The following is a 20,874-nucleotide window of genomic DNA, read 5'->3' on the forward strand; positions in this document are numbered from 1 at the left end:
CAACATTTTTATGTGTACAGTTTGCTGACACCAGTTACATTCCTCATGTTGTACAACCCACACCAATGACTGTGGCTAGATTTTCTATCACTGTGAACAGAAACTCAGTGTTTCCTGAATGATGACTCCCATTTCCCTCTCCCTCCTGCCCCTATTTAGCCACTAATAAACTTACTTTTATTAAGACATAATAGGACAATTTGTTCTCTTTAAGTTCTCAATAGAGTCTTTCCTTAATCACGTAAGGGTGTCTTTCCCTGATATAGGCTGGCAATTCAAACCCACCAGCCACTCCTTGGAAAGAAGGTTGGGCAATCTACTTCTGTAGTGATACTGCCTCAGAAACCCAAGGAGGGGTCACTATGAGTTGGGTTCTACTCGACAGCAGTAAGTTAGAGTGAGTTTTCCCTGATATAATGAGTATTTTCTTAATCAGTCAGGAATTTTTGAAGACAGGCTTCTTTCTTCCTTAGCTAGGCTCAAGGTGATACATATTTTATATATGATATAATTTGTCTTTTTCTGGAAGCTTGGGCTATAAGGCAGATGATAGTTTCCTCAATGGACAGCAGTCTTTGGGGCTTTTTTCCTTCTCTTTACTTGTAGGTAATTAGTGAGGTTGCTTCTGATGATGCCAAACTGAGGAAAGCCCATTGAACAATACTACTTTATAAATTATTTTTGAGCTATAAATGATAACAGGGAGCTCTGTGACATAGTGCCTAAGGCATTTGACTGCTAACCAGAAGGCTGGAGGTTCAAATCCACCAGCCACTCCTTGGAAGGAAGGTTGGGCAATCTACTTTCATAGTGATACCACCTGGGAAACCCAAGGAGGGGTTGCTATGAGTCAGATCCATCTTGATGGCAGTGAGTTTGGTTTTTTTAGATGATAATAGACGCCATGAGCTAGCTGATGGAAGCTTTAGGAAGCTTTAGCTTTAGGAAGGACAGAAACTATGGCCTTCTGAGAATCTTCAGCAACAGGCCTTTTCTCTATTGCACTGGCTCTCATACGACTCAGCTCCCAATGGCTTTTCTTCTCTTCCAGTTCACATTTGCTAATTCTCATGAGGAAACCTGATTGGTGCACTTGGGTTGTTGTTGGTGGTGAGGTGTGAGTGATCAGAATTTAAATTTAAGTTGCAGATGTTGTGGCATGTGACAACAGTGAAAATTAGCACCCACTTTAAAAATCATGATTTTGTGTAAAAGCTCTTCAGAAGCAAGACCAGTTCACATTTGCCTGAATATAAAATGTATTAACCTTAGGATCTATATTTTTTCTCTGAGTCTTGAGGAGACATTTGCTCATTCATAGTGTACTTCCTCAAAGTGGAGAGTTTATTTTTTGCCAAGCACTGTGCTAAGGATTTTTTATACATTATCTCATTTTATCCTCACCCAAACCCTAATCCTGACAAAAATCTGACCTATGACAACCCCATGGTATGTCAGAAGTGAACTACAGTCCATAGACCATAGTGTTTTCATGGCTGGGATCTTTCTGACGTAGATCTCCAGGCCTTCCAAGGTACCTCTTGATGGATTCAAATCACCACCCTTTCCATTAGTAGCTGAGTGCTTAACCGTTTGCACCACCCAGGGACTCTTTTATCCTCAAAGGGACACCTTGAAATAGGCATTGTTCTTATCCCATCTTACAGATGAGAAAGCTGTGTGTGTCTTAAGGAGACCACATGGACTTGCCCATGGCCACACCAGACTGTGGTGAATTTGGCTTCGAATTCCATCCTGGCTTCTGCTTGTTTCCTGGAGCTGTTAGTTTCCTGTGGCTGCACTAACCATAACCATGGTGGCTTAATACAATAGAGGTTTTTTCTTCCCCCATTCTGGAGGACAGAACTTGGAAATCAAGGTGTTGACAGGGCTATGGAGCACAGTCTGCAGGAAATAATTTTTTTCTATGCTTCTTCTAGCTTCTGGTGGCATCAGCATTCCTTGGTGACCCTTGGCTTGTGGCCACATCCCTTCAATCTCTGACTCTGTCTTCACATTGCCTTCTCCTCTGTGTCCCCAATAGAGATACATGTGATTACATTTAGGACTTACCTGTATAATCCAGAATAAGTTCCTCATCTCATGACCCTTAATTTAATCACCTTTTTTTTGCCATGTAAGGCAACCTCCACAAGTTCCAGGAATGATGATGTAAACGTATGTTTTTGCAGCCACCATTCAGTCTACCTTCTAAAAGTAACCCACAAATCCCTTTTTGTTTATGCCTTGGGTCCTTCTTATTTACTATTTACCATGTAGATCAAAGAATACAGTCTTTGGTATTGATTATACCTCAGCATAAAGAAAACAAAAATCCTCCCAGCTGGACCAATAAGCAATACCATGATAAATGGAGAAAAAATTGACATCAGGGATTTCCTTTTACTTGGAACAATAATCAACACCATGGAAACAGCAGTCAAGAAACCAAGTGACATATTGTATTGAGCAAATCTGTTGAAAAAGCATTAAAGAGCAAAGATGTTACTTTGAAAACTAAGATGTCCCTAACCCAAACTGTGGTGTTTTTAATCATCTCATGTGCATATGACAGCTGGACAGTGAATAAGGAAGACCAAAGAAGAGTTGATGCCTTTGAATTGTGGTGTTGGCAAAGAATGCTGAAAAATACCTTGGACTGCCAGAAGAATGAACAAATCTATCCTGGAAGAAGTATAGTCAGAATGCTCCTTAGAAGTGAGAATGGCCAGACTTTGTCTCACTTACTTTGGTTATGTGGTCACAGAAGGGATCAGTTTCTGGAGAAGAATATCATGTTTGGTAAAGTGAAGAGTCAGAGAAAAGGGGGAGGACCCTCAACGAGATGGATTGACACAATGGCTACAATGATAGGCTCAAACATAGCAGGGATTATGAGGATGGCACAGGACCAGGCAGTGTTTCGTTCTGTTGTACATAGGTCACTATGAGTTGTAATTGATTCGATAGCACCTAACAACAGCAACAACATGTGCTTTCAGGGAAAAAGTACAGTTGATGTGGGCTTTGTTTAGAATTTCTGGCTTCTTTTCAGTGAAAAGCAAATTTATAAATATAAATATCCATTTCTCTTGTTACAAAAGAGTTTATATTTTGAAATAGATTTTAAAAACATGTAATTTATTGCCATGGAGACAAAATAGTTACCTTTATAAGCCCACTCCCCAATATCCTTCATACATCAGACAGAAAAGTACACGCACATAGACATACACACATTCACTCACATGGGAAATACTGCATCCCACAGGATTACGCTCTTAATCCTAATAGAGGAGAAGTGAGGGTGAGCTGGCCAGCTGCTTCTACTTTCTGGGAGATTCCAAGGAACTGTCTATTGTCCAGTTAGTAATAGTAACTACAAACCCAGTGTGTTTACAGCCTCACAATTGTTGAAATACGTTCTCAGTGTCGACTGCGTTTTTGTTGGTCTTGCTTATTTTTGTCATGCTTCTTTTGGGGGAGGATGTGGTGATTGTGAGCCTTATTGTGGTCTGACACAGGGATCACCACTTCTGACTTTCTGTATGTTCTGTTTCTTTATAGAACAGATCAAGAAATCCAAACATATACCATTGCAGTGATAAATGCACTTTTCCTGAAGGCCCCTGATGAGAGGAGGCAGGTAAGTTGCAATGCTTTTTGTCTTTAAGAATATGTCAAGGGCTTGGCATCTTTTGATACAGAGAAAGCCCTCTTTCCCATCCAGGGGACTCCTTAATCTTCTCTGCTGCTCAAAGGTGGGTGCTTCAAGGACACTGTGCTCTCCAGTTGGCTGGCCAGCCTGGAATTGCTAACAAATACAATGGGAACTAGGTAGAGATGGGCAGTGTTCATAGTAGAGGCAGCTGGCTGGCCCTCATAATCTTCCATCATTTTATTTGTACCCCCCCCCTTTTTTTTTTTTTTGGATGAGGAAACTAAGACCTGACAGGTGTAATGATTTAACCTGGATGGGTGAGATGAAAAGGTGAGAGAGAGGGAAAATATGCAGATCACTGCCTCTAATTAACTTAACATAACTGTTCTTTGTCTGAGGTGCTCTTTTCTTGATGATATTTCTTCTGTCTGGGTGCGGATGTGGCCCAGGACGACCAAACAGTCCATTTCCCTTCCTTTGTATCAACAAGAGGAAGGAGCCCATTCCATCATAAGTATTAATCCTAACCTTTGCTATATGCCTTTATCTGTCTTTTTATCTGTAGACCCTTTTGCTCTTCTTCAACTAGGGAAAAGACCATTGTTGAGGGGGTATAGAAGAAGTGGAATTCTTCAGTTCCTTGAAATTCAACTCCCCCCCTCAAAATCCACTCATGTGTTTTCCCATCAACATCATACACACTGTGTTAACTCCAGTCACAGTTCACTTTGTTTAGAAGTGGTAGGAAAATGAGATCTTTCAACCATCAGAAAATGTGCTGGGGAGCGTGATGACAGCTACCCCTGAATTTGTTTCAGCAAATTTAGAGAGCTAGCATGCTGCTGAATGCTAGGTCAAGAATATAATTTTACTTTTTAGTTGCTAAGGATTTGAAACCTGACTGACTAAATGTGAGGGATTCTGGTTTTCTTTCCATTTAGAATTGTGGATCATCCCTGGGGGCTTGGGCTATATTTGTACAAAGACTAGAGTCACCTTAAGGTCTTCTGTGCCTTTCATTGGGTGTTGGTTGGATCCAAGAGGTGCCTGACCTCCCTGAGCCCGTGCTGGGGGCCTCTATTACTAGGTGGGTTTTTGAAAGGTGGCTTTGCAGGGTTTTGGTGGGATCATGGATGGGGCTGTTCCTTTGATATTTGAACCTAAGTACTGAGTTTATGATAACTCCCAAACAGCCCAGAAAATTGCCTGGCAGCTGTCACTGTGCATGCACAATCTGGCATGGGCATTGGAGGAGCTTGATCCTTCTGCTGGCCAGGCCAGTAACCTCCAGTCAGACCACATCATAGTTGACTGTAGAATGGAAGACAGATAGGCAACTTGCATCCTGCTTCCGACCGCTTGGGAGTCTGCTTTCCCCTTTTGTGGAAGAGGCTGAATTAGAGAAAATGATAGTTTATTCCTTATCTCAAGTACTGTGATTTTCCTTGGATCTCTGGATCTAGAAATGAACATGATGCAGACACTTTGCTCTCAGGTAGTACTGTTAATCAGTTGAATTGAAATTAGTGACTGTGGAGCAACAGGGAGTCAGATGCTAATCTTTGCTGACAATAGAACCTTGATAACAGTGAAAATACCATGAAATACTGATATATCAGATTTGGGTTCTGTGAGTCAAACATTTTTAAAAAGAAAATATACATAAGATTGACATAACACAGTTTGGATATACATTGCTATAATAATAATAAGCCCTTGCAGAGTTGTTTAATAGCATTAAACCATTAAAGAGAACAGTCCAACTAAGAAAGGTAGAGTGTGTATAGTCCAGAAGAAAATCTGTAAACTATAAAATATATAAAGTATTTTATGATTAATTCAGTCTTTGAAATAAAAATAGCTACACATTACTTCCTTCCCCCTGGGAAATTAACTTGGACTTTATAAACTTGGTTAAATTTAAGATGAATATGTGAATGTTGTTTGTCAAGACAAAAGGAGTGTTTTTAATTTTTAAAAAAATTTTCTGAGAGTTAAGAGTTAGCTTTCTAAATACATGAACAGATACTGAATGTTACTAGCTATATTGTTGTTGTTGCTAGGTGCCATCGAGTTGGCTCTGACATATAGCAGCCCCTTGTACAATAGAACAAAACACTGCCTGGTCTATTAACTATGAGAGAGATGCAAATGAAACCACAATGAGATACTATTTTGCTCCCATTAGAATAGCTAGGATGAAAACAAAACACCAAAAGATAATAAATGTTGATGAAGATGTAAGGAAATTGGAGTCCTTATCCATTGCTGAAGGAAATGCAGAATGGTATAACTATTGTGGAAAACAGTGTATCAGTTCCTCAAACCACTAAAAATAGAAATACCATATGACTCAGCAATTCCTTTCCTAGGTATTTACCCAAAAGACTTGAAAGCAGAGACTCAAAAAGAGATTTGTACACCAATGTTCATTAAAACACTATTCAAAATAGTCAAAAGGTAGAAATAACCTAATACCCATCAACAGACGAATGGATAAACAAAATATGGTACATACATACAGTGGAATGCTACTCAGCCAGTAGGAAAAATGAAGTCCTGATACATGCTACAGTATCGATGGATCTTAAAGACATTAAAGATACTATGCTTAGTAAAATAAGCCAAACACAAAAGGACAAATATTGTATAACCTCAACTTATCTAAAAAGACAAGAAAAGATGATATATGGAGACCAGAGTTTATTAGTGGTTACCAGGGATGGGAAGGAGGGGGAAAAGAAGTGATAGAAAAATCACATTGATTAAGGGTAGAGTTGCACAGCCAATTACTGTGTTACTGTCAATGAGTTGGTACACCTGTAAAAAAGTTGAACTGGCAAAAGTTTTGTGATAGATATATTTACAACAACAACAACAAAAAGAAGAGTAACTGTTGAGGCTGTTTATTTAAAACCAGAAACCTCATGGGATTTGGTTCCTTGGTTTGGAGGTTTAGGGTCAGAGTTTCATAGGACTTCCCAGTTATCTGCCCTAATAACGTATTTAGTGCTTCTGTTCTACCTCCTATTTCATTCATTGCCTGGGGTCTTAAAAGCTTGTAAGCAGCCATTAGGGCACTACAATTGACCTCTATTTACCTGGAACAGAGGAAGTAGGAGAGTCGAAAATAGGAAGAGGATATGGAATGTATGGCTAATTGCCTCCATGAACAACTGCCCCCTTTGCCATGAGAACAGAAGAACTGGATGGTGCCCAGCTACAATTACTGAACATTTGATAAAAGATTCCATGGAAGAGTCCTGATCAAAAGGGGGAAGGTGTACAACAGTTTCCAATTCTCATGAACTCTAGACTTTCTGGAGCCCTGAGATAATCTTTAAAACTTAAATCAAAAATGTTCCCTCAAGTCATCTTAAAACAGAACAATAGGTTAACTTAACTAGTTAAAAATGCCTGCCTTGAGCATTATGCTTCTATTTTAAGAACTCTCAATTTGGGATCAAAATGACAGCAACTTGAAAGATCAGATAGGAACCTTATAGAGCGATGAGTTTATGTTAAGGAGAGAGAAAAACTCTGAAAAGGAGAGTTAGAATTGTACATCTTGCAGGATATAATTAATGTCACTAAATTGTATATAAGGAAGATATATATATTCTCAACAACAACAAAATAAGTAAGATTTAGAAAACAAACAAAAAAACAGTTACTATAAAAAATAATTTCAAGGTCAAATGAAGAGAATGTTGTTTGGTATTATTTTTGGAAGGTAAAACCAAAAAAGACAGCAAACCAGTTGTTGAGTTCATTATGATTCATGGTGAACCCCATGTGTTGCAGAATAGAATCACTCCATAGTACTTCCAATGGCTGTTGTTCCCAAAGCAAATTGTGAGGCCTTTCTTCCAAGGCACTTCTGGTTGGAATTTGAACCACCAAAGTTTTCTTAGTACTCAAATACTTAACCATTAGCACCAGCTACAAGTTAAGTTGGTGATGCCACCTGAATTGCTGTAGATGCCACTAACAGCTGAGAGAGCACACTGTTAACTTGACTTTATAATAAAAACAAAGTATTAGTAGGCCCAGGTTTGACATTGCCATTGCCATTGGCACATGTTCTGAAAAATTAAAAGTTCTGATTTTTTTTTTGATGAATAAGAAAACTTAACAATCTTATTGAGATCTACTGTGTACTAGCAACTGTGTTCAGTGTGTTACATTTTTTTTTATTTTATTTAATTCACTTATTTTACAAAATGAGGAAATTGAGACTCCAAGGCTGTAAAGAACTTGATCAGAGTCAGAGTCAATGCTCTTAGCATCTAAGTGTCCCACTGGATGCCAAAATGAACAGATCTTTCATATTTGCCAACTAAAGAGCTCCCGGAATCCTTCAAGATCCCAGCCTCTTCATTGTCTCATTCCAATTATGTTAAAATATAATTTAAAGTTTGTTTTCTTACATTCATAGGAATTCTTTTTTCTTTTTAAACCTGAGGACATTGAGTATGTTTCATTTCAGTTGATAACTTTTATTTATTTCAGTTTCTGTTTTTAAGTGGGGGCCAAATCCCTTTATAGGATTCCATTATCTGGGTTTTCCTTATTTTTCAAAATTTATGAAATACATTTGAAATTATTTTAAATACTTTGCTTTATTGACAAAAAGAAATACCTGCTTAGGAAGTTCTCTTTAGTTGGCAAAGAGATAGCATCATTTTTTTTTCTCTTTCATTGATTTATTTAGCAAGCCTTGCTGAGAATAGCCACCACCTATCTGTCAAGTTTGTTGTACTGTGGTGGCTTTTGTGTTACTATGGTGGTAGAAGCTATACCACCAGTATTTCAAATACCAGCAAGTCCACTTACGGTGGACAGGTTTCAGCAGAGTTTCCAGCCTGACAAAGGGGCTCTAGTGATCCAGTGGTTAAAGCATGCAGCTGCTAACCAAAAGATCAGTGGTTCAAACCCACCAACGACTCTGTGGGAAAGAGATGGGGCAGTAGGCTTCCATAGAGATTATGGTCTTGGAAACCCTATGGGCAAGCTCTACTTTGCCCTATAGGGTTGTATGAGTTGGAATCAACTTGGTGGCAGTGGATTTAGTTTTTTTTCTTGGCTTCCAGACTAACATAGATTAGGTAAAAAGGCCTGGTGATCTACTTTTGAAAATTAACCAATGAAAACCATAAGGATCACAACAGAATCTTGTCCAGTAAAGTGCTGGAAGATGAGTCTCCGAGGTTGGGAGGCACTCAGAATGCACAGTGGGCACAATGAACTTGAGCATACCAATGAATGTGAAGATGGTGTAGGAGTGCTCAACTTTCTGTTCTGTTCTAAAGGGGTCACTGTGAGTAGGAGCCAATTCAAAGACAACTAATAACAACTCAGAGCAGACTGGGCCAGGCATGTGCTGTGGCCTAGGATTTAACTTTCTCCTCCATAGAGTTCCACCATTAGCTTCCCCGCTGCTACATTACACAGGAGAGTCTCCCTTTCCTGGCCCTGGTTCCCAGCCCACAAATAAAGAAGGGATGGTATGCATTTGTTTTGTAGGGGAAGCAGCTGCTGTCAGGTAGACAAATGGATCCTTTTCCTTACAACTATTTTCTATTACTCACTTTACCATTTTAATGACCTATGTTGGTGAGATCCTTCCAAATTTCTCTACTTATATTTATAGTTTTTATAAGCATTATTTAAAAAAAATTAATTAAAAGATTTGATAGAGAAATCAGAAAACACAAGTTCAAAGGAAGACACTTTTAAAAATTCTATCATTGCCTTCCGAGAGAGAATTGCTATAGTCATTCCCTACTTTGTGACTTTCATGGCACCACTTCCTGCTTTGCTCTATGCAAATGCTTTCCTACATGTACCACTGTTTCAACAAATGTGAGCATACTCTATGCATCGTGTTTTCAAACTAAATATTTTGTGGGCATCTTTCCATGCCAATAGATCTATATATACTTTTGTATCATTTCAAAGCTACAAAACATTCCCCATAGATTTGAAGGTTACTGAAACAATTCCTTGATTTTGGACAAGAAAATCCATGGACTTCTATTTTCTCTCCCATCAAACTCCTGTTCTTTGGGAAGGTAGTATAAAATATTCATTCATTCCTTTGTCAAACATTTATTGTCTGCTCGGTGCCAGACATTGTGCCTTGGGCTTGGAATACGAGATGAAAAAGATAGTGTCTCCATTACCAAGTGCCCTTGAGGTGCCCAAAGTCTTAAGCAGAAGATAAATATTGTAAATAGGTAATTACAATTGCTCTAGTAGATGTTGGAAATATATTCTTCCTTCACACTTATGTTCCCACCTTAAATTGATAGGATATAATAGAGACAGAGACAGAGAATACTTTTCCTCTCTCTTTCCCTCTCTGTCTCTCTTTTTTTAATGGAAACTCTTTTGTGTCAGTTGGGTAATAATTTTAGTTTATAAAATTACAGAAATTTAAAGAACTGTTGTGTCCTTTGAGACTTTTGTTTGCCATCTTCTCAATGAAAAAAATGGACCTTCTATTTCAATCAGAAATAAAGGATGGCTGTCTAAGCCCTTTGGAAGGGCAAGTTTCTTCTGGATAACCATTTAATTTGTGTCTGACTGTGTCATTGCCCCTGCTTTCTTGTTTTCAAGAGCTTGGGAGAGGAATTAGTACTGAATTTTGACTTTAATGCCATCTAGCCTTTTTGAACCACCTTGCAGCATTAATGCACTCTTCCCTTCAAAGGAGTGGGTCAGCAGGGGTACAGAAATAAAGTTGTCAACCTCTAACACAGTCCTCTGAATTTCCACCCCTCTTCTCTCCTGCTTGCCTTTCCTTTCTGTGGTGGCGGTGATGCCTTTAGGTTGATGTAGAGAGCAATGTTGACATCCTTGATTGCCCTCTGACTGTAAGTCAACCGTGTTTTCCTTTGTCAGCATAAAGTCGGCCCGCCTCCCGGCTGCTTCCCTTCCTTCTGTCCCTGTCCACCCTGCGTGTGTCCCTCCTGTAGCTCCTCCTCCCTGTGTTATTGGTTCTCCTTGCTTTCTGCAAGTTTATTTTAATCTAGATAGAGTTTGCTGTTGTGTTTTTTAAACATAGCTTAATTTCTTCTCTACTCAGCAAAAGTAGCAAAACCAACCCCCCCCCAAATGTTCAAATGCCTTCCTGAATATGAGCAGTATTTTTAGAAAATTTGCACCAAAACTGTGCTCAATTACTGAATTTTCCCTTCCTCTCTGTTTGACAGAGCTCTGGTGGCATAGCGGCTAAAGCATTCAGCTGCGAAGTCAGCAGTTCAAACCCACCAGATGCTCTGTAGGAGAAAGATGGGGCAGTCTGCTTGCATAAAGATTTACAGCCTTGGAATCCCTATGGGCCAGCTCTACTCTGTCCTTTAGGGTTGCTATGAGTTGGAACTGACTCAATGGCAGTGGGTTTTTTTTTTTCTTTTGGTCTGTTCGTCAGCTTAGAATGGGAGTATGTGGTTAATTTCCTTTATTAAAGGCAATGCAGATCCCCTGTGCTAGATGGGCCAAAGCACAAAGCCCAGTTAGCAGAAATGAAGCCTCACAATGCTTCTTGTGGACTCCACAGCTTAGCACCTGCCCAGGGAGTTGTGCTTTTCTGGAATTCCACTCTATTCACATGCAGGGACTATTTTTCATATTCTGGGGTATGTACTCTTTGGTTTTGTACAGATCAAGATGGAATGGCTTTTCAAAGATTTACATCTTTAAAGTGATGGTTCTCTAATATTGGAATCACCTTGATGCAGGAATGTGTTGTTGCCTAGTAAAATCTTTCTGAGCATAGATAGTCTAATAAAAGCCAATAAACTTTTCTAATGGAGAACCTTCCTTTGCTTTCGAGTGGTTGATTTTTATGTAGTACACACCTTTTTGTGGAAGGAGGAAATTCCAAAAGGTATACAGGTACCAAATTTCCTTTCCCTTGCTTTTTAACAATGGCTTTGTAATCAAAATGGAGCACTCAGAAATAATTTCAATACAACAGACTGTTTGAATTCATGATTTCATAAGAAATACTGCTGATATACAGTTGTGAAGCACACCCCGGGATGGAGTCATTTTTGACCATGTTGAAATGTAGTCTTCTAACCTAAGCCTTTGTGTGGGTATTTTCATTCAACAGGAGATGGCGAATATCCTGGCTCAGAAGCAATTGCGTTCCATCATTTTAACAGTGAGTACCTACATGCTGTGACTGTTTTGTTGGGAAGGAATGGGCTGGTGGATATATTTTTCTTTTCTTTTTTGGCTTTAGTTTGTGGTTTGTTCTGTGATGAGTAGTAGGCGTTATTAAGGAGGAAAAAGTATGCTTTTGGAACTGGAATAACTAAGGTTTTCCTATAAGGATTTGCCTCCTAGGAGGGGGGTGAGAGAAGTCTCTGGAACTGCTTTAGAGGAAAAAGAATAGGAAACACATTCTGGCAGGTCGGGTTGGAAATCTTTCTCCGTGAGGCAGGTTTATTACACTAACCATAGTTTTAGCTTTGCTTTTAAGCCTGATCTTTTAAGCCTGATCCAAGTGCATAAAGTTATATACTTGACTACTAGGTTGGTGGTTTGAACCCACTCAGAGGTGCCTTAAGGAACTCTGGTGGCACAGTGCCTAAAGCATTTGATTGCTAACCAGAAGGTTTGTGGTTCAAACCACCAGCTGCTCTATGAAAGGAAGACGGACAATCAATTTCTGTGAAGATTTACTGCCTTGGAAACCCAGTGGAGGTTGCTATGTGTCAGAATCAACTCGATAGCAATGAGTTTGTTTTTTGTTTGAAAGGTGCCATGGAAGACAGGCCTGGCAATCTGCTTCCGAAAGGTTACCACCTTGAAAACCCTATGGAACACAATTCTACTGTGCATACATGGGGTCCTTATGAGTTGGAATTGATTCAACAGCAGCTAACAACAAGGAAATCAGGGCTCCATGACTTAAAAATATCCACCAGTATGTACTTTGACTGTCTTGAATGACAGAGCTAGTTGGAAACATGTCAAGTCCTGAGGGAAGTCTTGCAAGTTTGGTCATCATTTTCCTGGGCCTCTTTGCAACAGAAAGGTAGGAAAAATAGATGTGAAACACATTCATGAAGGGCAATGCATGGGTGAAAAGAATCCAGATGAAAAAGAATCTCCAAAGGTTTCATTGTGAATGTTTCAAAACATTTTGAAATATATCAAATAGCAAGATTTCCTGAGACCTCATCTGCTACTTGACTTTTAACTAAGGGCTAAAAAAAAAAAAAAAAAAAGGTATGATTGATTTCCCTTAAAAAAGAATTGATTTCTGCTTATGTCATTTCAAAGGGGAGCTTATATTCAAACACATGTACACACATTCCAATGTAATGAGTCCATTAAAAATTAGAAATCCTGTGAGGACAAAGGAAATAAATATTCTGGAACCCAAGATAATGGTTCCCATTTGTCCTCAGGTTTGATTTTTAAGCTTCCTGATTGTCAGAAATAAAGAGAAACAAATGAGTGTAGTTTTCATTGCTTGATAAAAAGAGGTGTCTCAGTTCTTTGGGGATGGCAGACATTTTTTTCTCTGGGAACTGGAATCTGAAATGGATCTTAGTACAGCTTCCTAACAGATTCTAGGTTCAGTTATGGTTTTATATGAAATGCAGAAAGATTTAGAATATAGTTATTTATTTTTTAAAAATGGCTCTCAGTAAAAGTGGAAGCCACAATATTAAAGTGTAGTTCAGTGAAGTATTTGTGCAGGGAAAGGAGGAGAGTGGGGAGATGAAGGGCTAGAAATGTTGAACTAAGAAGATCTTATACTAATCGTGGCGTTAAGGTGGTAGGGGAGTCAAGGTTAGAATACCTAGAGAAGTTACTTGGTGTTGGGACTATACCACCTTGTCTAAAAGATCAGTGGGACATTTGTATGAGAATTTGATGGCTGGTAGTACAAGCTTGGTTCTCTGATAAGAGCTTGGAGTACAGATACTTAAGGGTTGCTAAATAGCTACTCAGGCACTTTGCACATTAATGTGTGCTACTGGTTAACATTCTGTTCTAAAGATTGAAAGGTATGACTTCCTAGTTTGATTTTCCCACTTATCCCATAAATGAGGTTTTGTGCCTTCCCCCTTTACCCATCTCCCCATCATTGTGGTTCAGCAACTTTGGACATTGCATTATGTTTTCCCTCCCTCTCTCCTTCTTCAAACCCTCATTCATTTCCCCAGCCTCCTCCTTTTATTAGCTATTAGAACATGGTACTCACAGCAAGGATGTGTAGTCCAGGTATATGCCAGATTGGGGGAGGGGCACCCAGGCAACATCCTAAGGCCCTAGGCTTTCTGCAGCCCTGATTATAAGATATTTTTTTTTTTTTTTTGAAGACTGCATAGTCTTTCAAACTGAGAGCTCTGGCTTGCTTGAACTGTCATAATTTAGAATCACTTAACAGCAGCCACAGAATAGCAACAATGGAGCACCAAAGGAAAATGTCTTTTAGACTGCAAGACGTTGTTGGGTCTAGCACATAATAACTGGTTTGAACAGTTGTTTCACCACCTTGACTAACTGTTTGGCATCATTTAGGAATAACTGTGGTTGTCTGTTAGGCCCAAGAAGGATGCCTGTTTGGCCCAAGTGTTGAAGTAGTTTATGCACATGAATTTTCATACTGCATTGTAGTGGCAATAGTCCCTGTATCGTTTCCGCAGAGAATTAACCACAAGCCTATATATATGTTGCTTTTGTGTGTTGTTTCTGAAACTTTTCCCCATTTAGAAATGGGACCACATGTCAGAGACAAGCCTAGGGTTAGATACTGGCAAAATTGCTAAGGATACTTATAAAAAACGTACTGCCACTGAGTCAATTCCAACTTACAGCAATCCTATAGGACAGAGGAGAACCTCCTCATAGGGTTACCAAGGCTTTACGGAAACAGACTGCCTCAGCTTTCTCCCACAGAGTGGCTGGTGGTTTCGAACTGCTGACCTTTAGGTTAGCAGCTGAATGCTTTAAGCACAGCACCACTAGAGCTCCTTAAGGATACTGATACACCACACTTGTTCCACTATTGCATGTAAGGAATGCTTCTGTTCTAGAAACCCACAGTTCTCTTCATAAGATTCTCCCATTTCAGCCACACCTTTCTCTTGATTTCTATGACTGAAATCACCAGTGCATTTTTCCCTGTCTTCCTCTCATCCACTCCAACTTGCACAGAGTAGGTCTTCTCCAAGGTGCTGGCTTAAAAATCAGGAAATTTACTGAGCCCTGAAGTGGGAAAGAAAGCCCCAAGATCACTTGTACCCCAACCTTTCTTCTGAAAGTGGTCCACCAGTCCACATTCTCTGTGCCTCAAATGAAAACTTCTGAGGTTCTACTTGGCATCATAATGAAAGTTACCTTTTGTTGTTGGCTTTCTCTTTTTTTTTTGTTAATTTTGTTTGTGAACATCTCCCCAGCATGTCATCCGAGCCCAGCGGGCCATCAACAATGAAATGGCACACCAGCTGTATGTGCTTCAGGTGCTCACCTTCAACCTCCTGGAAGACAGGATGATGACCAAGATGGACCCACAGGATCAGGTGAGTGCAGATAGACAGCAAGGCAAACACACGAGGGGGAGAAAGTGTCACTAAAAGCTTTTTCTCAGGCTACCCTGATAACAGGAATTATTGGACGATAATAAGTTGGAGACATGGAAATAAAGTTTAGGTGACTCTAGGGTGAGATTAGAGAGGGTGAAGTGGTGGTTCAGTGGTAGGATTATCATCTTCCATGTGAGAAACCCGGTTTGTCTCACAGTCACCACCCATCTGTCACTGGGGACTTGTGTGTTGCTGTGATGCTGAACCAGTTTCAGTAGAGCTTCCGGAAGACAGGCTAGGAAGAAAGACCTGGTGATCTACTTCTGAAAATCAGCCAGTGAAAACCATTATAGATCACAATGGTCTTTTCTGCAACCAATCATGGAGATGGTACAGGACCCGGTAGTGTTTTGTTTCATTGTCCATGAGATCACTGGGAGTTACTGGCCGGCTTGATGGCAGTTAACAATGACAAGAGGATAAAAGAATAACATAGAAGGATTATTTGATTTGTCCCAAACACATGCATTGTAATCCTTTTTTGACACAAAAGCTTGATATCACATGGCCACAGACATTGGCCCTTGGCCGTTGGCCCCAATAACTTGAATGATAATGGTTTTGGAGTTCCCTGACAACTAGTTTCACTTGGTAGCTGGGTGTGGTATTGACTCTGCGGGCTGCAGAAGTAATTTCCATTCTCCGGTGGCCAGTGGTTAAACCTGATATCAAGGCTTGCATTTTTGTCGGTTGACTCTTTGCTGTAATTCTTTGCTAGGCCTGGCTGTGGCACTTGAAGAGGTTATGCCTCCTCTTACAAGGCTTTTTGAGAACTTTACTGTGTGAGGGTAGAGTGCAAGGAAACAGCTGGAAGCCCTGCTGTAGCACATTTTCAACTTACACAGCGCTGCAGCTTTGGAAAGGAAAACACTCATTATTGGCACGTGAGGGCCTGATCGATTGCAGATGTGAATTGCGCATGTGAAGTGTATAACTACCACAGCACTTCATTCATGGCGAGAGGCCATGTGATTAAGATGATGGGGAGGCTTTGAGAGCCCTTTTAGCGTGCCCCTGCATTTTTGGCAAGGCCACATTGTAGTCAGCCTAGAGAGGAGACTGTCATCTTAATACTTCCAGTGATGCATAGCAATGCATCTCAATGAGCAACAACCTTGCTATTTGGAAACCTTTCTTCTTATTTTTATACTGAATTTGTTTCTGTGAAGTTATTTCTAGTGGAGATAAGCATCTCTTTGTAACCTGAATACCATTCATAAACTTTGTGGGTCTTTCACTTTGTGTCTTCCAGCTTTTCTAATTTGGACCTTGTCCAACCCTAACCCTTCCATCATATTTGGCTCTCACTTAGAAAAGCATTGGGCAGTCCATATTAGCACTCTGAATGACTCAGCTGTAAGGTTAATTGTGGAATAAAGCCAGGGCTGACCAGCAGGGATTGTGGCAGGAGGAGGACAAGTGTGCAAAACCCTAATTGGAATAATGGTTGGCTTTTATTTTATTTGTTTTTCTTTTGCCTGAATGCAGTGATTCATCTACACCTGGGGAAAGAAGAAGTGCATGTAATGTCACACAGTGAAAGCAGATCTCTCTTTATTTTTCTCCTAACTCCTTCAGGCTCAGAGAGACATCATATTTGAACTTCGAAGAATTGCTTTTGATGCTGAGTCTGAACCCAATAACAACAGCGGCAGCATGGAGAAACGCAAGTCCATGTACACCCGGGATTATAAGAAACTTGGCTTCATTGTAAGTAGCCCGCTCCATAAGCTCGCTCCTTCCAACATCCCTGGCCTGACCTCAGTCTCATAGCTGATTCTCCTCTGAGCGTGTGGTCCTCTAGCGCCTTACAGAATAGTTTCCACATTGTCCAGATGTTTAGCTGGTTTAAACAGAATCACATGAAAATCTCTTCTGGACTCAGTGAAATGGAATAACTTGCACAAGTGTGACTAATACCAAGTTTGTTTATTCAGTTCTGATTAAGTGTAACCAAGAATAGTTAACCCGGAATGTATCTAGACTTCATTAAATCCACTACACAAGATGCTTAAGGTTCTCTTTGAATTGAATGCACAATGGGGACAGTAAGGATATATTGTATCAGATTTGTGATTGGATTAATCCCATATATTGATTTTTATATCAAAATCTAATTAAGAGGTACCTGACATTTAATTACTTTGCTATTTATGCAATTTATATTTCCCTAAAAGCCTAGTCTTATTACCAATATTAGATTTTTTATTGTTGTTTTCATTTTGTGAATTGGGACATCAGGCAAAACCCACTGCCACTGAATTGATTCCAACTCTTAGAGACCCTACAGGACAGAGTAGATTTGCCCCATAGGGTTACCAAGGCTGTAAATCTTTATGGAAATATACTGCTAACCTTTCTCCCATGGAGCACCTAGTGGGTTTGAACTGCCAACCTTTTGATTAGCAGCCAAATGCTTTAACCACTGCACCACCAGAGCTCTTTAATCAGGGCACAGCTTCCCTGAATATAACCTGTTATTTTTGTTCCTCCTTATAGTTTCTTAAGGAGTTCTGGTAGCACAGTGCCGAAGGCATCTGACTGCTAACCAGAAGATTGGTGGTTCAAACCCACTAGCCACTCCACAGAAGCAAGACTGAGTAATCTACTCCTATAAATATTTACCGTCTTGGAAACACAATGGGGGTTGCTGTGGGTCAGAATCGACTCGATGGCAATGGGTTTGTTTTTTTGGTTTTTGTAGTTTCTTCTTGCCTTAAGACCTTTCTGAGTAACCCTGCTCTAATCTCAAATTCTGCAGGTATATAATAAAACTGGAGCTCCATTTAAACCTGCATCACAATTGACATAAACAAGATTTCAGATTCAATGATTAGAAATCAGTGGGCATTATTTTATAACTTGAAATACCTTTATTTTTATAAAAATGAGAGTATCCTTCATTTGCTATTTGATAATCTTATCACTTGTGGGAATTTTCTTTGAAAATGTTTTTATACCAGTAAACATGCAGTTTTTCATTATGTGTTTTTTTTAAATTTACATATACTATGATTTATTTGGGGGGAGCTCTGGTAGCCTAATGCCTAAGGCACTTGACTGCTAACCAGAAGGGTGACGGTTCAAACCCACCAGCCACTACTCAGAAGGAAGGTTGGGCAATCCTACTTCCATAGTGATACTGCCTCGGCAACCCAAGGAGGGGTCGCTATGAGTCGAGTCTGACTCGACGGCACATAACAACAACAACAACATAGTTTATTTAAGGAGCTCTGGTGGTGCAGTGCCTAAGGCATTTAACTGCTAACCAGAAGGTTGACAGTTCAAACTACCAGCTGCTCTGTGGAAGGAAGATGAGGCAGTCTACTTCCATAATGATTTACTGCCTTAGAAACTCATGGGGGGGGGGCGGGGCGGTGCTATGAGTATGGCAGTGAGTTTGAGTTTATGGTTTATTTACCCAAGCCCTTTTGTTGAATATTTCAATGTTATGAAATTACCAGTAACTCTAAAATTGGTATCTTTGCGGCCCAGTATTTACACATACCCATAATCACGTTCTTAGGATAAATCTGTGGAACTGTAACTTCTATGGTATGTGTTTTTAAGGCTTTTGATACTGCTAAATTGCTTTGCATAAACATTGAGTATTATCTGCTTTGACTCGCACTGGATCTAGTGACTTTTTTTTTTCTTCCTTACTCTCTTCCAATAATATTTATTAAAGTGTTTTTTTTTTTTTAAATAGAAAATTAACAACCTGGTAAGTTATTTTTACAGTTCATCTTTAACAAGTCTTTTCTAATAAGAGTAATCATTGGATACTGGAATCAGTTATGCAACTTATTTTATAGAAATATCATGATGTCAGTTTTATACCATCATATTCTATATTGTGACTTTGACATCCCACTTGATCTTTTGGTTGAATTCATTTTTAAATATTTTGGCTAAATTTTCACTTCTGCTGGACCAGGTGAGGGTTCCTTGTACTTGGTGTGTTGTCAATAATCAAGGCTTGTGGGTGGCCCTGGCTTTGCTCTCATGCACATCCTTTAACAGAAATGTTAAGTATTAAAAGGCAGCATTCTTTTAACAGAAATGTAGCTGGAGAGGAGAAAGATAGGATTTACTTTATACCTTACCCTCAGTTCCTTTTTGACTTTGCTTTTGTGTGGTGAGCAAGGCATATCAAGATCACCTAATTCCTTTTACCCTCAAGTCATGGTAGATTTGGTAGGGGAGATTTCAGGGCATGTACTTTTCCAAAAAGCTCCCAAGTGATTCTAATGTCCTGTCATGGTTGAGAGTCTGGTTCTAGCATAACTCTCTGCTACTGTAATCTTTCTCTTCCTGCCATTGCCTGTATTTGTGGCACTTTTGAATATATAGAAATTGCTAAACTGGAGTTCTTGACATGCACTGCTACCAAGGTTCAGTGTGTCTGTCCCAGGCGGTTGTGGTTTTCATTATGGGCTGAAGAATCAGTCACCCAGTCATTCCTTCTTGCCATGTTGTATGAGGGACGAAGGAGGAAAAGAAATGACTCACTTAGCAGGACTCAAGGAGTCCTTTTAGTAATTTTGATCATTTCAAGTTATGGGCCGCTGAACCAGTTAAACCAATTGCTGCGAGTCAACTCCAACTCATGGCGACCCCATGTGTGTTACAGTAGGAACTGTGCTCTTCCAGGATGCCTCTGGATGGACTCGAACCTTCAACCTTTCAGTTAGCAGCTGAAAGTGTTTGTACCACCCAGGAACTCAGGGTCTCTATTAAAGGCATAGATATTGAGGGTGGGATGCCTATAAAGTATTTGTCTTTTCATTTTTAACTTCTGTTCTTACGTAAAATTGTCAGAATATTCCATAAGCCGAAGTCTGAGTAATTTTTCTCAATCTGGTTCCCTCTGTCTTAACATTACTGTTAATTCCTTCCACAATTTATTATTAGAGTGTATCTCACTTAATTTCCAGTATCTGCTGAGTGTTCTGCTTGACGAGTATTTTATAAAGAACAATGATTTATTTTATTATTATATTTTTTAACTGAAAATTATCTTGAAATGTTTTTAAAACATTTTACTATAGGATTGCTGTACGTTGGAATTGTGTTAACAGCAATGTTTTTTTTTTTTTTTTTTTCCGGTTTAGCACTTAGGTAGCTTCCCTCCTTAAGAACTGGAAAGTCATATTAGAAAGAGCAAAGTTCTCAAACAGAGAATGACAAACAGAGTATTAGTGCTCCTTATTTTTCTATGGCTTTTTTAGTTTTAAATTTTAGTCTTTCCCTGCAACTTCTCCCCAGCCACATTCTTGCACCAGAGACTTGAAAAATTGGAAAGACTGTTTAGCAATGATTTCAGATGCTGGAAATGATCCAACAACTTTGACAAGTAGATACTTTCGCTTTTGAATACTCACTCAACCAGCCAGGAAGCCAGACTCCTCAGTCAACTGAATCACAGGCTCATTGCGCCACCTAGAGACCAGCTTGTGGAAATGCTGAAAGCTGATGTAATAGTGGAAGAGTTGGGTTAGAAAAACTGTGGGACACTGAAAGCAGTCTTGATGACACATTTTCTCTGTGCTTCATAAAGAGGAATAATCTTGCCCATTACCTCCTTTCTGAATTTAA

The 20,874-nt window shown here is 39.6% G+C and overlaps 1 protein-coding gene across 1 annotated transcript in view; it reads left to right on the forward strand.

Moving 5' to 3' along the window:
• The window catches only part of ELMO1 (engulfment and cell motility 1), a 679,198-nt gene that overhangs the window by 169,584 nt on the left and 488,740 nt on the right, over window positions 1-20,874 (forward strand). The window contains exons 9-13 of the mRNA XM_007950092.1: window positions 3,568-3,646; window positions 10,495-10,539; window positions 11,784-11,834; window positions 15,091-15,213; window positions 16,855-16,986. Of these exons, the coding sequence (XP_007948283.1) occupies window positions 3,568-3,646; window positions 10,495-10,539; window positions 11,784-11,834; window positions 15,091-15,213; window positions 16,855-16,986 (430 nt within the window). The remainder of the gene's footprint in view (window positions 1-3,567; window positions 3,647-10,494; window positions 10,540-11,783; window positions 11,835-15,090; window positions 15,214-16,854; window positions 16,987-20,874) is intronic.

This window comes from Orycteropus afer, unplaced genomic scaffold (genome assembly GCF_000298275.1).
Source record: "Orycteropus afer afer isolate SDZICR_OR568_19922 unplaced genomic scaffold, OryAfe1.0 scaffold00263, whole genome shotgun sequence".
NCBI classification, from domain to species: domain Eukaryota; kingdom Metazoa; phylum Chordata; class Mammalia; order Tubulidentata; family Orycteropodidae; genus Orycteropus; species Orycteropus afer.